Source organism: Gambusia affinis, linkage group LG05, assembly GCF_019740435.1.
Source record: "Gambusia affinis linkage group LG05, SWU_Gaff_1.0, whole genome shotgun sequence".
Taxonomy (NCBI): domain Eukaryota; kingdom Metazoa; phylum Chordata; class Actinopteri; order Cyprinodontiformes; family Poeciliidae; genus Gambusia; species Gambusia affinis.
In genome coordinates, this window is record NC_057872.1 from 14903477 (window position 1) to 14925316 (window position 21840).

General features: G+C 40.2%; 1 protein-coding gene and 2 long non-coding RNA genes across 4 annotated transcripts; 1 reads left to right on the plus strand and 2 right to left on the minus strand.

Moving 5' to 3' along the window:
- The first annotated feature begins 350 nt into the window (after window positions 1-350).
- Window positions 351-19452, plus strand: LOC122831424 (2-hydroxyacyl-CoA lyase 1-like). Of its 2 annotated transcripts, XM_044117589.1 has the most exons (18): window positions 351-528; window positions 669-773; window positions 867-907; window positions 1008-1088; window positions 1633-1705; window positions 1783-1860; window positions 1942-2036; window positions 2120-2232; window positions 2358-2493; window positions 2695-2800; window positions 2928-3011; window positions 3095-3196; window positions 3285-3439; window positions 4160-4318; window positions 4402-4509; window positions 4602-4788; window positions 7647-9173; window positions 11305-11392. In XM_044117589.1, the coding sequence occupies exons 1-17, from the start codon at window positions 478-480 to the stop codon at window positions 7677-7679; spliced, it is 1707 nt and encodes a 568-aa protein (XP_043973524.1). In that variant the 5' UTR covers window positions 351-477; the 3' UTR covers window positions 7680-9173; window positions 11305-11392. The 2 variants fall into 2 exon arrangements, with proteins under 2 accessions (XP_043973524.1, XP_043973525.1); XM_044117590.1 differs by lacking the exons at window positions 351-528; window positions 669-773; window positions 867-907; ... (11 more) ...; window positions 4402-4509; window positions 4602-4788 and adding exons at window positions 11023-11132; window positions 12140-12184; window positions 12331-12357; ... (10 more) ...; window positions 16388-16490; window positions 17843-19452 and having other exon boundaries at window positions 7679-9173; window positions 11305-11406.
- LOC122831426 lies at window positions 5928-12132 on the minus strand. Its single transcript, XR_006370697.1, has 2 exons — window positions 11912-12132; window positions 5928-6802 (listed from the first exon to the last, which is right to left on the minus strand). It is a non-coding gene; the product is annotated as an uncharacterized LOC122831426 (long non-coding RNA).
- LOC122831425 lies at window positions 18200-21217 on the minus strand. The gene is made up of 3 exons (XR_006370696.1): window positions 20887-21217; window positions 20364-20438; window positions 18200-18336 (listed from the first exon to the last, which is right to left on the minus strand). It is a non-coding gene; the product is annotated as an uncharacterized LOC122831425 (long non-coding RNA).
- Between the last annotated feature and the right edge of the window lie 623 nt (window positions 21218-21840).

Consider the following 21840-nt stretch of genomic DNA (forward strand, 5'->3'; position numbering starts at 1 on the left):
AATGTATTTTATGTGGTTTTTCAAAAGTACTGCCTTTAATAACTTTAAAAATATTTTCCCAGCTTTAAAAAGGATGGAGAGGGTATACAAGTCTCAACAGGTGTTCTTAGTACAGTGGTTCAGTTTAAGATTAATAGTCTAAAGAAATTAGTTGTGGAGAAATTGTAATTGTTTTATGAACGAGAGCTCACTGGGTCTTTAAGCCAACCAGGCGACACTAAGCTTTGCTTTATGTTGGATCTAATTTTAACACTGCTGTTAAGTTAGTACTGACCTGAGCCAAATGAGCTGAATCCTAAACAAGATTCGGAATCTTCATCTGAGAGCGGGCACATAGAGTCTCTCCGCTGATTGGTCTTCATCCCGGAAACGGAACTAAAAAGGGACGTATCTTTAGTGCTCCACTGAGAAGTCACATTGGTTTGATCAGTAATATCCAACTAAATACATATATATTTAAGCTACTACTCAGGAGTCATGAACGAAGTGACAGGCGCTCAGCTCATTGCAGAGTCTCTGAAAACTCAGGTGAGATCGGGCGTTCAGATGTAGCTTTACCTCTGCAGAACTGTGTCAGAGTTCATGTTCTGGGCTGCAAGAGTTGCCAAACTTTCATAGCTTCATGCATTTGATGACTGATCTCATTTAGATACTGCTTCTTCCTGCAGAAAGTGGAGTACATGTTTGGGATAGTCGGTGTCCCTATCATTGAAGTGGCCATGGCTGCTCAGGCTGCTGGGATCAAATATGTGGGAATGCGTAACGAGCAGGCGGTAAATGATCTGCACGCCCTCTGCTCTTTTAAGAATGACCAAATCCTTACAATACAATGATTAGATCTCACAGATTGTTCTGTCACCCCATAGGCGTGCTATGCTGCATCTGCGGTTGGATACATAACAGGGAGGTAAAACTTCTCTTTGCTGAGCAGAACAATGTTCCCGGGCTGCTGCTGCGTTTCTTTCTTGCTAACATGTTGCTACATTCCTGTTGACCTCTGACTCCAGACCAGGAGCCTGCCTGGTGGTGTCTGGACCTGGACTCATTCATGCTCTGGGTGGGATGGCTAACGCTAACATGAACTGCTGGTATTACACAATACTGAAACTTTTCTCTTTCACTGTGACCTCTGTTGTTTTCATTCACACCCCAAAACTATTACATTTACAAATATCTTTTTTTTTATTTGAAAATTGAAGGACAACATAGAGTACGTACATAATTATGAAGATATATAGTTTTCAATTTGGTTTCAAAAAAATACATGATTAGTCACCTAATTATTAAATGAAGTCCATTCAAAAGTTTGTTGGAGAACATTATTGAACAAAGAGAGTCATGAATCTAAATAAGGAACTGAAAAGAATTGAGACTGAGGTGGATTAATTAAACTGGCTTTAAAACTGCTCCTTAGAGACACTCTCTACTCAGTATGACTAAGATTGTACTATTTTGTTAAGAATGGGCAAAGTTGGTAGAGACACCCTAAGAGATCTGGAGCAGTAGATGGTTCTATATTTTGACTGAGAGGCTGAATGTAATCCCAACGAAGCATCACATTAAAGTTTGAGATCATAAAATGTGAACAGGTTAAAGTAGCTGGGCTGTAAAGGAAGCGTTTTCTCCACACAGGCCAGTGGTGGTGATCGGCGGCTCCTCTGATCGAAACCAGGAAACGGCAGGGGCCTTTCAGGAGTTTCCCCAGGTGATTCTACCTTCTTGTGGGTTTTTCTTTTACTCCAAGTCTCTGCTCGCTCTGACTCCGGTTTTATTAATTCTTAGGTGGAGGCGTGCCGCCTCTACAGCAAGTTTACTGCCAGGCCCAGCAGTCTGGAAGCTATCCCCTCGGTCATAGAGAAGGTGACTACGTTATTATTTGTTTTCACGTAAATAGGATTCCTTAAGAATGAATTAGATTGGATCATATTTGTTCACCCATAGGCAGTCCGCACCAGCATATACGGACGCCCGGGTGCTGTTTACGTTGACATCGCAGGGGACATGGTCAATGCTAAAGTAGAGCGGGACAAAGTCAGGTTTGTTTGATTTTAATCCATCCTTTTTACGTAAATGGCCGCTCAAAGTATAACAGAATAAGACAAACGGATCTCTTCTGCAGGGAAGTGTCCTGCTGTCCACCTCCCCCTGTGAGTTTAGCCTCCAGCGTTGCAGTTGAAGAGGCCCTCTCTGTCCTAAAAGTAGCAAAGACACCTTTGGTCATCATTGGAAAGGGTAAATACAAAGAAAATATATATTTGTATTTTTTCAAACTCATAGTTTGAGAAAATAAACTTTTTTGTCTGTAATGCAAATTAGCTGCAGCAGAATGAGGTTTTGAAGGTGTGTGTTCTGAGCAGGAGCAGCTTACAGCAGGGCGGAGGCTGTGCTGAGGGAGTTTGTGGAGGAGAGTGGGCTCCCGTTCCTGCCCACACCTATGGGCAAAGGAGTCCTGCCCGACGATCACCCCAGCTGTGTGGCCGCTGCCCGCTCCAGGTGGGCCAGCCGCTGTAACCTCATCAAACTCTGGAACTGAACATTTGCATGTTTTTTATTTTTCATTATTATTTATTTTCTAAATTTTTTGCTTAAATTCTGCAATGAAAGAGATTTATTTTTTCACATCCTTACAGAGCGTCTCCCTCAAACATTAACCTAAACTTGTTATTGCTTTTATTCTTTTTTTCTGTTGCAAAGAGCTCTTCTTCAAGCCGACGTCGTCCTTCTGCTCGGAGCGAGGCTGAACTGGATGCTGCATTTTGGTCTGCCACCCAGATTTAATCCTCACGTTAAAATCATTCAGGTGTGTAAATGTTGTCGCCAATATTTCACTAAACATCAGCACAGATGTTAAAAACCTGTTTGCACGATAATCTGCTGCTGCAGGCGTCGCTGTGCTGTAATAAAACGAAACCAAACGCTTCTTCCAGGTTGACCTCTGTGCCGAGGAGATGGGAAACAACGTGAAGGCAGGTGTTGCTCTCCTGGGGGACGTTGGTGCTGTTGTATGGCAGGTCTGACGTGAGATTCCGTATTTTAGCTTTCCTGTAGATGTTGACTGATTAAATAATTGCATCTTTTTTTTTTCCCCCTTCAGCTCCTGACGTGTGTCCGCAAAGATGGCTGGAAATATCCATCTAAGACTGAGTGGTGGAGCGCGCTCAGCGAGAAGGTTGCTGCTAATGCAAAAATATCAAAGGTGGGTCCGACTGCTCTAATTTCGGACAAATCTGCTGCTTCAAACTCTTTGCAGATATTCCTAATTGAAGCTCTTGCTTTCGTAACAGGCCCTGGCTCTTAAGGGAACATTGCCCATGAACTACTACACTGTGTTTCACCACATCTCTCAGCTGCTTCCACGCGATTGCATCATTGTTAGCGAGGGTGCTAACACTATGGACATCGGACGCACCATGCTGAATAACTACCTACCCCGACACAGGTAAGGTGTTTAATCAGCATCAAGTGGCACAAAGTGGACTGACGGAGACGATTGCACATCTGACAGCTGCTCTGAAATGAGTATATAATATTTTTTTGATTTATTTGTGATTAACTTTTTCTCTTTATTAAAATTAAATTCGCGAACAGTATTACTTTCTCCCACAAATGGTCATACATGACACTTCTTTCCACCTTAATGCAATTATGTCTTAAATTGGTTAAAATGTCAAACATCAATCCCAGGATTAGCCCTAACCCTTGATCTTTCAAATTGAAACTATGCCTGACATGTGATCAAAGGACACTTGCAATGAAATGTCACATTTCTGAGCACTGCTAAGATTTTTGAAAAATGTGATTAAAAAAAAAATCTATATTTTATTTGTAGCGGCATAATCTCAAACTGTTGCAACTTTGGGGGTTGGGGGGAACAACCTTTAATAAGAACACATCTCTTTTACTGGGTAAAGAATATGGCAAGAAATAATTTTTAGCAAAATAAGAGGTGGCAGACTTATTGGTTGCCCTAAAATAGGGTGAATAAAATTACCCAAATTAGTTAATGTATTTTTCCACATTTTATTTGTGAAATTATACCACTGTAATAAAAAGATTCCTTATCCCAGAATATTTCACATATTTTCATAAGGGTGCCAATAAAATTGGGTGAATAAAGTCAATTTAGGAGCCCGTGTGGCATAACTGTGTTGATGTGAAGGTTGGATGCGGGCACCTTTGGAACGATGGGAGTCGGCCTCGGCTTCGCCATAGCAGCAGCTGCCGTGGAGACGACCAGCATCAAACCCCAAAGAGTCGTCTGTGTGGAGGGAGACAGTGCCTTCGGCTTCTCCGGCATGGAGGTTGAAACCATGTGCAGGTCTGCTACACAATTTTCATAATGCAGTCATGTTAATTTTTCCAACACTAGAAGATAATTTTTTTTTTTTTCCTTTTTACCAGGTATAATCTGCCTGTGATCATTATTGTGGTCAATAATAACGGCATTTACAGTGGAGTAGACGCCGACACGTGGAAAGAAATGGCAAAAATGGGCGACCTTACCTCTGTGTGAGTCTTTCATTAATGAGAAAGTGCGACATGTATAATCTAATTTGTATTTCTATGTATAATCACCTTCCTATACGTGTACTCTCCTTCAGAGCGCCTCCTGTCTCCCTTCTGCCCGAGGCCCGCTACGATGAGGTCATGACAGCGTTTGGAGGTCGAGGGTTTCTGGTGAGAACTCCAGAGGAGCTGCGCGACGCCTTGCAGCTCTGCCTGACTGACTGGGAGAGACCGAGTCTGCTCAATGTGCTCATTGACCCTTCATCTGACAGAAAGCAGCAGGTACATGAACACCTCTGTAACTACATTGATCAGTCATGGTTCTGATCTGAATTGACTCAGTTTTTATATATTCATCCCACAAACTTCAGCGTATTCCATTGAGATTTCACCTGATTGACCAACATGAATTGATGCATGGTGGAAAAGTGCAAGGAACTGTGTCTTATTTTGCTTGTTTATTTTCACTAAAAAATGTTTTTAAAAGCATGTGAACATTTTATTTCTTCCCCCTTTTCTCTGCCAACCCTAAATAAAATTCAGTCCAGGCAATTGCCTTCAGAAGTTACCTAATTAGTAAATGATCCTCCACATCAACTAACAAAGTCTAGTCAAGGAGAATATTCATTATTGAAGCAGCCACTGTAACAAGATACTAAACACCAGCTACGTTTATTTACATTCACAGTTGAGGTTAAACAGGAGATGCAGGGTGAATTCACGCCACCCTGTGGCCTGGGTTGGTAACTGCAACAGACAGGAATATACGGTAGATAAATGAAAAATCTTATGAACTCCCTTAGGTTTAGGTAATTTTATTTATATAGCCCATTTTCAGCAACAAGGCAATACAAAGTGCTTTACAGGATCTAAAAGGAAATACAAACAAAATAACAAACCAAAAGAAAGAGCAAAAGAAGAAAAAGCTAATAATGTTGATCCAAAGTAAATGAACTAGATACTCCTATTCAGGGTTGGTAGATAAGTATAAGTAAGTATCCTCTGGTCTAATTTCTTTTCTGGGTTGGGAGAATAGAAGTCTAAAACGTAATTGCTAAGGTAGTTTTTCTGGATTCCAAGTTCTAATCCCTGTTCTCGGTTGCTAAATAAATGTAAGTAAGTAAGTATCTTCTGGACGTCTGGAATGCTAGATAAATATAAGTATTCTCTTGACTTTCTAAGTGCTCTAAATTTGTAAAAGTAATGAGTACTCTATAGTTTCTAAGTAATAATAAAAACTAAATGTTCCTGTTCTAGAAGATTTTTTTCTGGATTCTATGTTTGTTCTAATTCTTTTTCTGGGTTAGAGAGAAGGCCAAAATAATATGCTAATCTAAAAAATAATCTAATATTGATCTAAATAGTGAGTACTCTCTAGTTTCTAAAGAATAAGCTTAAAGAGTGACTAATAAACTAGAGTCTCTGGATTCCAAGTTTGTCCTAATTCCTTTTCTGTGTTTAAAGCGAGCACTCCACAGTTTCTAACAAAATAAAATAAAAAGGAGGAACGGACACATTAGGGAACGTGGCAACATTCAGATAAAACAAAGATATGAGTGAAAGTGGTGACGTCATAGGGCCATGAAACAGCTGGGCTGTGAGTCTCAGCAAGACTCACATCCCTCAGCCTCCCGGCAGAAGTCCGATAAGATGGTGTTATCAAGGCATGATGTCCTTGGGAGCGCTGAGCTCCACAGCTGCATGGATAACAGGAGGTGGTGAGGTGGGAAGAAGCGTTATGTTTACATATCTTCAAGGAGACTGGAAATATGCAGCCCTTCCAAGGCAACACAAGGAAAGCCAATTCAGAAACAGAACGTCTTAGGTCGGGTAGATTCTAAATTTCAATCTTCCCTAAAGTCCCTCTGATAAATCTCAGTTCCCCATTATCCAAATTAGTTTGGTCGTTCCATTGAACCGAAACTAGCAACTTCTCCAAGATCGATTCCATTCCGTTAGTGAGTTTTGAAGTCCTCAGCTGGGCTGCGAGTCTCAGCAAGACTCGCATCCAACTTGCCTCCCTGTCCACACCAACAGTCTGAGTGTTCGCTAGTTCAGCCAAGTCTGTCACAGATTTGTCAATGAGCCAAGTCTCTGCGAGCTCCAAACAGCAGAAATCCTGTTATCATGCATAAATCCAGGGTGAATCCTGCCGGGTGTGTCCCCGCAGGACAAGAGGGCTCTCCTGTGCCAAGTCTTCCCGTTGAGAAAATGTGTTCAACTGCATTGAGAGACCAGTTGACCAAGATCCATAATTTGTAGATTTGGAGGATGTGCAAAGAAAGGCTCCAAAAATCTAGAAAAAGACAGGAAGGTTGAGAGCAGAGGAAAAAAGCGTCCGCCTTCACCGAGAGCAAGAGAGGAAAACGCGTTTTTTCCTTAGAAGTTTTTATGATAAAAACTTGCTCGGTGTAATAAAATGTACATTTTTTTATACCGAAATGTACATAAAAAAATTAACATTTTCTTACAGCATAATTTCTTAATGTAGCCTATTTTAAGAAATAAAAGGATCAACAAATGTGGTTCCCCTTTTACTATATATGCAGAGGGTACACATATTCCTAAGCAATATTTTTCAGATTTTGTAGGAAGTCAGGGGAGCACAAGAACCTTTTGACCCTCACAACAGCACAGCTGGCTGTCTTTAAAGAATAAAAGAGCGCTACAGCTCAGGATTAGCATTAAGCATCAAACAGCTGGACCTTCGTCTCATCCTCCCATCGCTTTGTAGACCGACGTCCCACCCTGAGTATTATTCCGTGCACCCCAGGTGCATAGCCAAACTGTTGTATCTCTCTCACAATCCCTTCGTCTAACTCCAAGCTGACCTTTCTATTTCAGGGATTCTGTAATTAGAAAGCACAGCCCCTCTTTGTTTATGTTGAATGTATCCACGCAACCCTCAGCAGGCAAATCTGAAGGTTGCGTGAAGGTCTGTGTCTGGTGCTGAGCTCCGCGCCTGAAGAAAGCTTGTTCCTTTGTCTGAAGTGCGTTGGTTAGGTTGGTGTTTAGCATCTATTTATGGTTATAGAAGACAAAGTCGAGACTGAGAATAATGAAAATAAACTCCATTGCTTTGATGGTTGTCATATTAACAATGATAATCTAATGAATTTTGATGGTGTCTGTGTTTACAGGAGTTTCCTTGGCTCACGCGCTCCAACCTTTAAGACTCAAGCCTTCATCCAGAACGTCATCTGATGAGCAGCGGAAGCTTTAAAACATAAAACTGTTTTAATTTTATTGATTATTCCTATGAAATAATTAATGTTTTATGATTCTAGCTATGTTTTAGGAGCTAACAACCTTTTACGGTTCACACAGTGAAACCTTTTTCACAATAGTTAGTAATTTCTTCTGAAAGACTAAATATGATCTGTTAAGATAATAAATATTGATACTGTTTAATAAAACAAAAATAATGCTTAAAATTATGTGACATTGTTTGGGCAGGCAAACCAATAGAAGCGCAGGAGGAACTTTAAAGTGCTATTGATTTTTCACGTTTCTCCTCATCTTTCAGGTTAACCTTCATATGAATGTTACAATAGACGATCCAGATAATAAAAGTGCAACTATGAAACAACTTTCAACTACACATTTATTACATACACTTTCTATATTGTTGTCTGATAGGCAAGGTTGTATGAAGTTAAAAACATTCATATTAAAGTTATTGATAAATTTAAGAGATAAATTAGTATAAGTTTCAATACTGTGAAAAAGTATTTTTCTTCTTGCAGACTTCTGTTTTTTGCTTCTGGAACACCTAAATGTTTCAGATCAGAGATCAAACTACGTATCTAAAATTTCCTGAGTAAATGCAACATGGAGTTTTGAAATGATGCTCTGATTGAGGAACAGACCTAGCCAAACCAGCATAGCTCCAAGGGAAAAATACAATTGCCTCCATTTTTTAAAATCTCTTTTCTTATTAATTCCACTCTTCCAGAGGTAAAATAAACCAGAAAGACGTCACTTGCTTCTGTAAAGTTTAGTGCCAAATGCCATGAGTTTCAAAGCAAAAGGAATGGGGGTCAAAAAGATTGCAAAGACCTTCCTCATATTCGTCAACAAACATCTTGATAACTCCTAAAGACTTTTGGCAAAATGTTATGTGGACTAAGAAAGCAGGTGTTTCATTTCCAACACTATTTTTTTCATTTTTCAAAAATAAAAAAATTGCAGTTTTTAACTGAGCTCACTCTTTCCTATGTTGTCCTATTTTCAGGATAGCAAATTGTGGATTTGTCTTTATTAAGACTCCCTACAGAGGAGTGGAAACAATAATAAGACCCCTCTACAGTAGTAGGGATCTAATATTGGCACTGAAGGCAGCTGGTGTGCTGTCTCCTGTAATTTTAGAGCACACTGATGCGGAGGAAAGATTTAATGGGTATTGGTCAGCGTACTCTCTTGTGAAGGCGTAAGGGAAACCAACAGAACGAGCGAGCAGAGAGGGAGGGCAGAGAGGGAGAGGACGGTGAGGAGAGGAGCTGAGAGAGAAAGGCAGAGTTTCAAGGCTGCTGTGGCTCAGACGTAAAGTCGGGCAACTATCTGTGGCAGCATGACTCTTCTAGCTGTTGGACTGTGTCTGCCACTCTGGTTTTCTTTTTGCCTGGCTCAGTCCTCATTTCTGGACAGCTTCCTGTCATTCCCAGCAGGTAGGAGCATTTCAAACCATGAGCTTGCACATATGTGGGCTGCTGTGTGAGTGAGTTACTGCACTATTGCATGCATTACGCCTGGGCTGAGTGGTTCCGGAAATACAGATTGTGAGTTTCACTGTGATCTCATCATAATGTCGAGTTGCTTTGATTTTCCTTGTTTCCCTTGAAGTAGACTGTGAATGCCTCTATAAATAGTGAAAGGAGCTTCAGCCCATCTGCGAGAGGCACTTCATATCTGTGTCTGGGTGTCATGATTTGATATTTTGCACCTGTTTTCGTGTTGCTTATGCTGCTTGTGCATCTTGTACCCTCTTGTAAGGTATCTACCAAAATATGTCGGATCACTCCACACTGTTGCTTCTTTGCAGGTGGATGGGCACAATTTTAAAGTTAAAGATTTCTTTGCTCATGTTTACGATGAGGTCAGAAATGAGTTGTAACAGTATGGCAAGTCATTTTTGTGAATATTCAGTATCATTGAAATCAGCCATCATTTTTGCCAACTAGTTTGTGACTATGCTGCAGTAGTTATATTGCATTACAGTAAAACATTTATCCTCACTAGTTCAATATTTAGCAGAGATAGTTAAAAAAGAAAAACACTGGTAGTTCTGCTAGTACAACTAGCAGGAAAGAAGTTCCACAAGTAAGACATAGTGCTGGACTAGTAGTGCTAACTAGAAGGCTTTTCGACCTCCTAGTCAGCAGGAGATTACCTAGACTAATCTAAGTGAATAGTATGTTAAAATATTTCAAATACTTTTTAACATGAGGGCCAAAAGCAATGTCACAAGTCAAACAGTAAACATTTCTTAGCCGTATGAGTTTACTATGCAAATGAATTGCAGTATTGCACTAGCTATATATTGGAACGTTAACTTCATTCTGGTAAATTAGTTGACATTTTGAAATGCAGTAGTTCACTAGTCTGGCAAAAAAAAAAAAAAAGCTTCACCCAATTAACTAACACACACTTGGGCTTAATTATGCATTTTAAAAGAGCAGACCATTTACAATATTTTTACCATTTACAAATTGTTGCTCACTAGTTAACTAGTTAACAATTTCAAATAGAGTTGCTTACTAGTCTGCCTAAAACAATTCACATAATTAACTAAAGTGAAGTTAGTTATGCTTTAGCAGAAGTTTAGTTCTAGACATACTACTCAAGTGGTAAACACTTTGTAGCTGCACTAAAGAACATGTACACTATTTGACATTTTTAGTTGCATCAGCTCTGTAACATTGACAATTGGACTTCTCATAAGTCAACTAGCATCCTTCCACTGGTCAACCAGCTAATACATGTTTCCAGCACCATTCTCCTCAAATCAGTTTCAACTAGCTGACTAAGTGAAGCTAAGCTCTTCCTCTTGGCTAATTTTCCATGTCAGTGAACAACTGCAACAAAGTGCACAAATTCATTAGTTGACATTTTTTTGTGATCTGGACAGCAATGGTCAAGCCTTTAACCAGTCAACAAGTGCTCCACTTAGGCTCTTTTTTTTTTTTGACTAGCCTAATTCTTTAGTCGCTCTAGTTGTCTGATGTACGCATTTAATGATCACAAGTTTAACACTTGATATTAGAGCCATCCATTGATTTGTCTTGTCGTTCACTGATGCATCAAAGGCCAAGCTGAAACTTTAGTGCTACTAAGACTACTTTTTTTTTTTTTTAACTAGTGTAAATTTGAATTAGAAGGTAAAAACAATGGTTGATTTCAAGGGTACTGAATATCTGAATAAACACCTTTCTATTTCCACAAGTAAATAAACCCGACAGGTCAAGAGAACTTTTTAACCTCTGGCTTAATTTGTGACATCATGTACGCTGTGCACAGCTCTCAGATCCCAGGAGCAGCAGAAGAGATTTAACCCATGCTGTTTACTGAGTCCTCCACCACCCCCGCTCTTTCCTCCACCCCCTTCACTTTGGCGCCGCTACACACTTGTGAGTCATGTGACTTTCTATTGTGGAGTATGAAGCTGTTGATATGTCCTTAGGTTACAGTCATATGGGTTGCTAGATATGTTTGGCACTAGAGTTCTCCTGGTGTTTTGGTTATGTTGTGACAATTAAATGTAGATCTGACTCATTCGAAATCGAACCTCATGTTTTGCAGGAAGAAGATGGTTCACATCGTGGCAGTGAGTCTGGCCATAAGAGTAAAGGTTCTGCCTGTGTCCAGGGCCCTGCTGGCCCTGCTGGACCGCCTGGGCCTCAGGTAAAGCACCAAACTCTAAGATTCGAGATCTCTTCGCGGACATTTCAACACATCCAACTCATCCTGCTTCACACACAAACAATTTTCAAAGAAGGGAACAAAGTGTCACGAATGAGTACTCTAGCAAAATATTTGCCCCAGTCTCCCCTCCGACTCGATAGTTCCTGCGAAGAAGATGGGGATTTCTCTGGCCCTTACAGCACAACAGTCCATTAACGCTCCACATTTAGCTGCGACACAAATAGCCTTTTTCCACTGCCGGCCAGTGTGCCACACATCATTCTCAGAAACTGTCCGAGGAGCTGGAAAGGCGTGCTGTGTCTCGTAAAGTCCAGGGATCTCCGACGCACGGCGTGCATGCCTTTGTGTCAAATATATATATATATATATATATATATATATATATATATATATATATATATATAAACATTTTCATTCCGTTTGTGCTTGAGCCAGATCTGCGCTGCTGAGAAATTAGAGTTTCTGTGAGTAATAGGCAGCTTACCTCAAGCGGTTGTTGAGGCTTCTGCTTACACCACCAGATGGACTGCAGTTCAGTCTATCAAAAAGACCCATGAGGCACTTCTCCAATCAATAGAGACCAGACAGCCTTCAGCTAATTAAAACTGCAGCCCTGCTCTCCAAGAAGCATGTTGCCGACAGTAAAACTAATTTAGATGGCTATCTATGTGATTCATTACCAATTATTTTTGTGCTTTATTATGATAACAAGGGTCCCCCTGGATTTCCTGGAATGAGAGGGCCTAAAGGAGAAAAAGTAAGTAGTTTATTTGATTTCCTCATCTTGTAATTATTCCTGAAAAGGCAGATTGAATTGACCTGTTGCACATAACTGAAAAATGCTTTTGGGAAGTTCATTAAGTGCCTGCTGTCCTTGTCCCCTCCTCCGCATCCTGTCGTCAGGGAGAAATCGGAAGACCTGGGCAAAAGGTGAGAGTCCCCGTTAATCATGCCGTTCTCCTTGCCGCTGTAAGTGAATTTTCTCAAAAACGACACAAAGCAAGAGAGCCGCTGTGTGCGAGTACACAACCTTGACAGGAGACAGAGCAGGCAGGCTGTCAGGATGCAAGGGATGCAGGGGCTGCTGAGGCTAAACACCTCAGTCATGCACACTGACATGATTCAGCGTGCGGCATCAGGACTCGCGCTAGAGAAGAAAGACATCTCCTGATCTTCAGACGAAGATCTTGTTGTTTGTTTCTTGGCAAAAGCAAGATGAGAAGTGAGCTCCAAAACGTTCCTGTCAGTGTGGCGGAGCAGTAAGTGCAGCACCTTACCGAGCAGGTTTGCAGCACTGCAGTGCAATTTAGCTTAGTGCTTCAGCCAGATCATTAATCATTTTATTCCCAACAAGCAAAGACTCCCAGTTCTATATACAGCCATCATTTAATTAAAGAGGGCAAAGTGACAGTGCTCGTTAAAGCCATTCTGCCTCTACATGTGCAGCAGGAATGGACAGATATTGAACTGTGCTGCCTGTCATCTAATGTAACATTCAGACTTCTCTCTCTCTCTCTTTCTCTCTCTCTCTCGGTTTTGTTCTAAACCTGTAAAACAAAGTGCCAATAAAAACCCTGATTTTATAAACTTACAAAACCGATGTGTCACACCAGGGTCGGACTGGGCCTCCTGGGCTTCCTGGGCAACAGGGACCAGCAGGATGGCCGGGACCACCTGGGGACAAAGTGAGTAAGTCAGATCTCATAATGTAGACCTTATGAAATGCCATATAACCAACACAGCACCTTGCAGAAAGTACTCATGCCTCTCGAGCTTCATCACAGTCAAAAAGCACCGCAGAGCGTTCGGGAGACTTGGTGAAGAGGACGAGTTCAGAAAAGAAGCAACTAAAAGTCCCACAGTCACAGAAACTCTTGAGCAGCAAAAATCCACAGCTTAGGTGAACAAATTGGTTGACAGGACAAATATTTGTCCTGCACTTCACAACACCAGTCGTAATGGAAAACCGACAAGAAAAATGGTAAAGATTTGGGGGCTCTGTTCAGATGAGACGAAAATTAAACGTTTGGCTGTACATGCAGAGTGCTGTAAGAGGAAGAAAACTAACACTGGACGTCACCTGAATTCAACATCCACACTGTGAAATATGGCGGTGGCAGAATCAGGCTTTGGGGAAGTTGTTTTTTTCTTTCTTGAAACTGGGGTATGAATATTTTTTGAAAGGTTGTAAATAGCAGGGACTAAAAGTAGGGGGTAAAACATTTTCAACGGGGGTTTATTTGGATGTGTTTTTAAGATGTTGAACTGCTCCACATGTTTAATTATATTTTTTTGATATGATCAGGGTGAGAAAGGTGACCCGGGTTTGATGGGTTTGCCCGGATCTAGAGGACCAATGGGGCCAAGGGTACGATCCACACATAAAGCATTGGTGTCAGCTTTACTCTTTTTTTATTCTTTTTTCTTTTACGGTTGTCTCATTGTTAAATCTCTTTAATCCTAGGGTTTACCTGGGTACAAAGGGGAAAAGGTACCTTATCATTTTACTCATTTTTGCTTTGAAGGAGATAATAAACCGTCTGAAGTACATACACTGATTCTTCTCTGTCAGGGTTCCCGAGGTGATCGTGGTGAGCTTGGACTTAGAGGAGACAAGGTGACCATGATGCGCCAGCAGAGGTTTGAATACATGTGCTACATGAAATATGAAGCATCTGCTGTTTTCTGTTCACAGGGCGCCATGGGTTTCCCAGGAATGCTTGGACAAAAGGCAAGTAAGGCTCAAACGGGCAGACGTTTATTCTTTTTTTCTTTTCTTTTTCTAAGAAATGCAGCATTTGAGGTAAAATATTCGTTAGAATTATCTTTTTTTTTTTTTTTTTTTTTTTTTATATTCCATTGACCTCACTTGCTGCGCAGGGTGAAATGGGTCCAAAAGGAGAGCCTGGAATCTCAGGAAACAGAGGACCGACAGGCCGACCTGGAAAGAGAGGAAAACAGGCGAGAAGATTGTGTTAAATCGTCCAATATATTTAGAGAAACATACTGGAACTTATTTTCCCACTTAGCCTTTTATTGAGTTGCTAATCCCTGCACATCTTCACTTTGGGAGGAATTTCATGTAAACCATTAGAACAAGTTAAGAATTGCATAAACTACTGCCTTAAATAGATTGCTGCACAGTTATCATATGTGCTGTATATTTCTAAAGCAAAACTTGAACTTGCTTTAAAAAGTTGCCTTTATTTGAGAAACACAGAGTAAAGATTTATTGAAACTCTGTGCACTTTATTTTGTCTCAGGGACAGAAAGGAGATACTGGAAAAACTGGACCTATTGGACCTGCAGGTCCTCAGGGATCTCCTGGTCACCCCGGACCTCCTGGTTTACCTGCCGCAGGTACATGTACAAATTTCCTGCCGCAGGTACAAATTTCTCTTGACTTAAAACAGACACATTTCTTTGTGACTATGCAGAACTTAGATGTCAAAAGATTTTTGTTTAGTGCTTTTTTTTTTTTTTTTTTTTTGGATTAAAGTTTGTCAAAGGCTGAAAGAACTCAGCAAAAGAAAAGCACACTTTAGAGCACTGGGCCATGCATCACCAGTAGTCTTATTTAGCAGTGACGAAATGTGAGCTCCCGAGTTGAAACTGGAGGCTGTGATGATGACATCATGTGGCTAAAGTGAGTTTACACATGACAGGCCTCCCTACAGTTTAGAAAATATTATGTCACCACATAATCAAAGTGACATTTAACCGGTGCACTAATTGAGTCTGCTTCTTGATAGACGAATCATTGATACTGTACATAATGACTTCTGGTACTTAACTCACATTCTGTTGCCTGTTATTGATCATTTTTAGTTTATTCAGACAGCCAAACGCTGGGCTTTGACGTTTTTCTTCACCCTTAGATTTCATTTTTATTCGTCCTTTCTGTTTTTTTCAGCAGTACATTCAGATTTTATATCTTTTCTCGCTGCAGGGCTCTACATGGTTGGAGCGAAAGGGGCTCGAGGTCCACCGGGTCCTCCTGGGAACTGTGGCTGCAGCTCCCTCAGTACTTCACCGTTTGATGATTACGCCAACACAGGAAGCTATCCCAAAGTGCCTGTTGTACGGAAAATGTTGTGTTGCTATCAAAACGATATACTGGGAATTATACATAAAAATGTCAGTCAAATGTTTTGAGAAACTACATTTGTTAATTATGTAAAAGTGTTTAGGTTTTTCCACTATACAACCATAAAAAAATAATAATTTTTATTGGGATTCTACTGTGATCAACACAGAGGATTGTTGTTCTGCTAGAAGCTGAACCTCTGCTCCTGTCTCAAGTCTTCTGCGACTGCTTTTCTTCCAGTACTATCCCACATTTAGCCATGAGTAACGTCTCTGTCCCTGCTGAATGAAAGTAGCCCCATAATGTGATGTAACTGAATGTAATCAATTTTAATAGCATACAGTTCAACAAACCAAAGTATCTGATCAGACTTGCTTGCGTTTCCGTTTTGATTCAGATATTTGTGGTGAGTAATGAGGAAGAACTGGAGCGCCTTCACACCGACAACGCCCTCGCATTCCGAAAGGACCAGAAAACGCTCTATTTCAAAGACATTGATGGCTGGCTGCCAATCCAGGTTTAACTGCATTCAGACTTTTGTCCAATCGATTCTTTTTTTATTTATTTGTTTCTATTTTTTTTTTTTTTAGGTTTTCCCTTTTTTGTTGAAGTCACTAAAATTCTGCAAAAGACCTTTCCATTCCAGATGACGCCCTTCCAGTCCATGGAAAACGCACCTGACGATGAAGGTTACTGTGGCGACGGGATAGTGCAGATCTCCAACGGGGAGGAGTGTGATGACCGGAACAGAGTTGTCACAGACGGCTGTGTCAGTAAGTACACGCGAAATGTTCTTCAACAGCCTCCTTACTTCCACTTTGCTGCGCACGTATAACCTGACCGCCACACTCCTGCTGTCTCATCTTACTGTAGAGTGTAAACATGCTTACTGTGGAGACGGATACCGCTATGAAGGGGCTGAAGAGTGTGATGGAAAAGACTTTGGATACCAAACCTGTAACTCATATCTTCCAGGGTGAGTACAAAATATGCCTGTGCTAGACGGCACTGTGCAAAAGTCTAGAGTGAGTTATCACTTTTTTTCTATTTTGGTAGACAAGAGAGAGATTTACTTTACTTTTTTTGTCTGAAGTTGCTCTTTTTTTGAGTATTTCTTTGGATTTTGCTGCCTGTTTTCTGTCGATGTGGTGTTGATCTTCAAAGCCACTTAACTCATGCCATTATGAGTCATTCAGACATAAAAAGCTCCTGATTCAAAAAAAAGCATTGAGTCTACATATAGAGTGCCTCGAAAAGCATGAATTTCTCTTGATGTTTTTCACACTCACACACTACAACCACAAACTTCCATCTATTTTCATGCCATGATTTTGTTTTAATACTAATGAAGTGGAAGAAAAATTATTTTTAAAGCTTTTTAGACATAAAAGCCTGAAAAGTGCAGGAAGTGTTTCTGTTCACCCCTCAAAGCTTGGCAGAACCGCCCTTCAGGGCAGTTACAGCTGCAGGTCTTTCGTGTTCTCTACTAGCTTTGCAAACCTGGACACTTCCATTTTTTTTTTTTTTTTGCCCATTTGTCTTTTTAAAATAGCTCATGCTCAGCCAGATTGGATGTAGAACATCTCTGAGGAATACTTTTAAAAGTCTAGCGGTAGCTTATTGTTTCAATATAAATCTGGATCCATTTCAACTCTTTTTCATCTTTCCCTCTACTTTGACCTGCTTCTCGCCCCTGATGACAAAAAAGTCGTCATACCTTTTTCATTTTCGTGTGATAGACCAAACAGTTATTTAGTTCGATAACCTAACCCTACTTTAAACTTCTTCACAACTTTCACCCTGATGTGTCTGCCATATTCTTTGGTCTCGATGATGAAAATGTTCTGTTCATTTAAAGCATTTACAGAATTTATACAATTCAATTCAAAATCAACTTAACAATCCCAGGGGGAAATTAAATGTAGCTCATTATCTTGAGTTCTTCAAAGAGTTGTTGTAGATGCTGATGACTGTGGGCATGAAGTATTTCCTGTAGTGGTCTGTATTACAGCAGAGCTGACGAAGCCTCTGACTGAAGACACTGTTATTGTTTAACAGTTTCATAAGGAGGATGTTCAGGGTTCTAAGTTTCTTGATTTTATGAAGAAAAATCAAAAGCAGCCAAAATCCAAAGAAAACTTAACATAGAAATATTGCTCAAAGGCCTTTTAAGCGATGAGAAAATTTGGCTTATTCAATACAAATAAAAAGAAATTAGGTAGGACAAAAAAAAAAAAAAAAAGAACGGCACTGGATATGTTATTGCACTACTGTATGAGAAATAATAATAATCATCTTGAAGTAAACGCTTTTCTTCTGTAATTACAGGTCTTATGGTTTCCTCAAGTGCACACCGTACTGTGTTATCGACTCCACAAACTGCAAATTCTTCACTTGAGGAGGAATCTGGATTGTGCAGCCGGATCCTTCGTGTAATGCTGCTCGACACGTGACGGGACTGTTTTCATGCAAACGACGAAAAGAAACATAACACGAACAATGCCCTGGAAAAGCAAAAGACTCGGCAGGAAAAGACAACAAATGTTCTACTGAAAAGAACAAAAAAGCTGACATATATATGTACAAATGCACACATAACCCATCTGTTTTTTTCTGCGGAGACGGCCTCCCGGTGGTGAAGGCGTCAGAAGCGTGCAGGACAGCTGCACCCTGTCTTAACGAGCAGGACTTTGACAGGCCGCACCGGACTGGAGCCAAACCTTCTGAACGCGACGGCCACCCAGGCCTAATTAAGAGACACTGCGTTGTGTTCCTGGAGAAGCGGCAGCTGGAGCAGAAGCGCTTTCATCCTGACCTGGTTACTGCAACAAAAGAAACAGGAGAGAGGCAAGCGGGGCATCCAGAGATATTCTACTCCAGGGTGAATGACAGCAAACAGCTCTTGCATGACGCTGGGCTAAACCACGCTTAACTTATTACAACAATAGTATCCGAATTTGCCTCTGACACTGCAAGGCAACTGGACCCACTCTGCTGTTTACTTAGGTTGCCAGGACAGGACACTTACAATCCTTTTTTATTATTCTTGTTTATTTATTGTACCCTCTCGGTATTAAGGGATTTTTGATCTTCAAACGAGATTGTTTCTGCAGAGATGATTCACAAGGTCTAAAAACCTTCAGTGGTTGACTTTCGCATCAGCGTACATTGAAACATGACAGTTACACTCAGTCTGTAGAAATCCAAACACAAACTCAGGAACTGACATAGCTCCATACATGTCTCACTGTGTTTCTTATTTAAAAAAAAAAATAAAATGGCTCTGACTGTACTCTGACGCACACAGGTAACACAAACGAAACCTTTGACACATACAATAATGCATAATCACGTTCCTCCCCTGTGCTTCAAAGCAAGAACAAAAGATGTGAAGGCTTGAAACTGTTATTGCTCTTAATTTTCCTCATTGCACATAACCAGCTGGACTTATCTGTAGCTGCTAAGGGGGGAGGAATTAAAAATTCCTGTCTGTTCTAAGGTCATTACTGTATCTACTCTTAATACCTCTTTATCCAGTTTTGTCTTATGAAGCAACGGAGAAACTCATTAGTCTCTTTAACTGCGTACATGTAGTCTGCTGTGTGCTGAAAATAACCGTGCCGATATAAGCTGACATTTTCCATAAGCTACTGTACGAGTCCCAGTGCCAAGAAAGACTTTTTCCAAGTTCAGACTGTTAATGCATCATTGTCTGCATGCATGACGGTGGGAAATACACCAGTTTTGTCAAGCGTCGTTTTGTTAGTCACCATTCGTTGGCATAACAGGTGTCTTAAAGGAGTGCCCTGTCCTAAGTGTAGCTTATTACCGTATGTATGATGAACTGTGGCGTATAGTGATGAACTGTGCCATGAACTAAAGATGAGATATTGTTAGAAAACTGCTGTGACTGTCGTGTCTGTGTGTGATTCTGTGTATGCCCAACAATGCTGGAACGTGCATGTGGTAATGTACTGTACCATCAGGCTTCAAGAAGTCATTATTATTATTATTATTATTATGCACTGTGACCGGGATTTATGTTTCATTGTTCAGATATGATTTTTACAGTAGCTGTGGGAAATTTTGAGAAAAGAATCCAATAAAAGGTCATTTAAACGACCTCATGTGATTGAACTGAGGGAGATGCTGCTTCAAGAGTGGTAAACCCATGAGATGGTGGCAGCATCATGCTGTGGGGATGGGAATTGTCATGACCTCTCAGATTTATTTTTTTTTTTTAAATAGTATCGGAAATTTTTTTTTTTTAGGTAATCTGAAAACACCCCAAGGAAGGAACGAACAATGGAAGACTTCTTTTTTACAAGACTTTTTTTTTTAAGTCTGTAATTTTCAAAATTAGAAGGTTATGTATAAAACAAATTCATATCCGTATGTTGTAGAGCAAAAAGAAATGGGCATTTGGCAGATGTGTGCAGCTTTTATACAGACTGAAATTAAACTGGAGCAGCTTATATATGTATAAATTGCCATATTTCTCATGTGAAACATTGGACAGGGAATGAAGTCTAGAAACCTGGATACTCTTCAACATAGTTTACCCAGAACTGAATATATTCATATATATTTCACAATCCATAGTTTATAGGAGCCCTCAAGGGAGGTTTCCAGATAGCCTGCGTGCCTCAATCGAGCCAGTCAGAGCCGCGTCTGCACCCAGAGACCAGCTCAGGGCAATAAAAGTTGAAAACGGGCAGCTAGCCAGAAATGCAACCGAGATGCTTGGGGCTGCATCTATCTAACTGTGTAAGTATATTAACATTCTGCTTCCCTTTTCCAAATCACATCAAGACAATTTGTCCACGGAGATGCCTGAGTAAAAGCTTACCTTAGCATACTCATCCCATCATGTGCAATTCCTCTGACCAGGCCAATCGCATTTATTCCCGCAGATGTCTCAGTGCTGGAACAAAAATCACAAGCGCATCAAGAGGTGGTTCCACAGCGAGCTAAATACAAATGCATGCCAAACCTTTTTTTTTTTTTACTTGCAATTGTACTTCCCTTCCACTTCATAACTATGCAGTACTTTGTTTTGGTCTTACAAGTCAAGTTCAAATAAAACACCTTGAGGTTTGTGGTTGTTGCAAACCAGGCTAGGTAATGATAAAGTGTGCTGATTTTTCAGCTGACTTTTCTTAGTGCTCATTTTACATTTTTGCACAGTTTTCACTTTGAAACACTGCAAAAACTCGAGTGGATCATAAATTAGCACACTATTATAAAGCAAAGAATATATATAAAAAAAAATAATTACCCCTCTAAAATCTGCTAAATGGGCAAAATTTACAAAACATTCAAACATTTCACAACAGAATATTATTCTTGACAAACAGCGAAATATAAAATACCTTGATCCCACTAACTTCCAGGAGAAACCAGTGGTATGACGGTGGCTGGCTTCTGGTCTTCGTTATACTCTAAATGTGATTTGCACTTCCTGTCTGTTATGGTTAACAAAATAAAAGCCCAAGAGGAGACTGAAAGTACTTTCAAATTTAAAAATTCACTCAGTCTCCCTCCCTCTCTAGGTCTTTTACGGCGCTTGAGGTTAAACTCTTACTGGCATTACATGAACAAACTGATATAATATCCTTCTCATCGTGGTGTAACGCTACAGCTGTAGGATGAGGGCAGATCAAACGTTTACTGCAGGAAAGGAAAGCAGGGCAGGACCCAGGCCAAGTGACAATCTCTGACCCACAGGAAGGAATCACTGGAACGCAGAGAGGCGTGTTCTTGTCAAGGACACGAAGTCTAAATACTCCTTTGACACAATCATGAGAGAATACAAATTAATTAATACAAATCACTGACACTTTCCATCGCAGCTGTGTAGACAGGCTATAACACGACTGCATTATTGAATATGTGTAGGTTGTTATGGCTACCACTGCAAAAAAAATAAAAATAAATAAATAAATAATTATCTTAATTCCCATATTTAATTTGAAATGACAAGAAAACTTATTGGTCAACAAAACATGCCTAATTAAAATGTTTTAAATAAATGGAACTGCGATTAACAAGGCCGGAGAAGGAACCAAATGTATCTTTATCTTTCCCTCAATGAATAGTGAGGCAGAAGCCAAGAAAGGTAGAAAAATAATTTTGTTGGCGAGAAAAATGCAACATAAGTGGCATTTTGAGGTTGTGAGTTTCCACCAGAGTTTCAATATACAAGCCAAATGGTTGGTTGTTTCTTTCCTACCATAAAAATAAAAAATAAAAAAAATCAAGTGGAGTTCATCCAACAGTACATTTGTGCATTGGTTAGATCAATATTTTGAGAGTAACTTAAGGGA

Excerpts from the sequence above, each read along its gene's own strand:
- LOC122831424 (XM_044117589.1), top strand. The coding sequence starts at position 478 with ATGAACGAAGTGACAGGCGCTCAGCTCATTGCAGAGTCTCTGAAAACT. Across the intron at positions 774-866 it reads GAATGCGTAACGAGCAGGCG|GCGTGCTATGCTGCATCTGC; the intron begins GTAAATGATCTG and ends GTCACCCCATAG. Across the intron at positions 3,012-3,094 it reads TTGGTGCTGTTGTATGGCAG|CTCCTGACGTGTGTCCGCAA; the intron begins GTCTGACGTGAG and ends TTCCCCCTTCAG.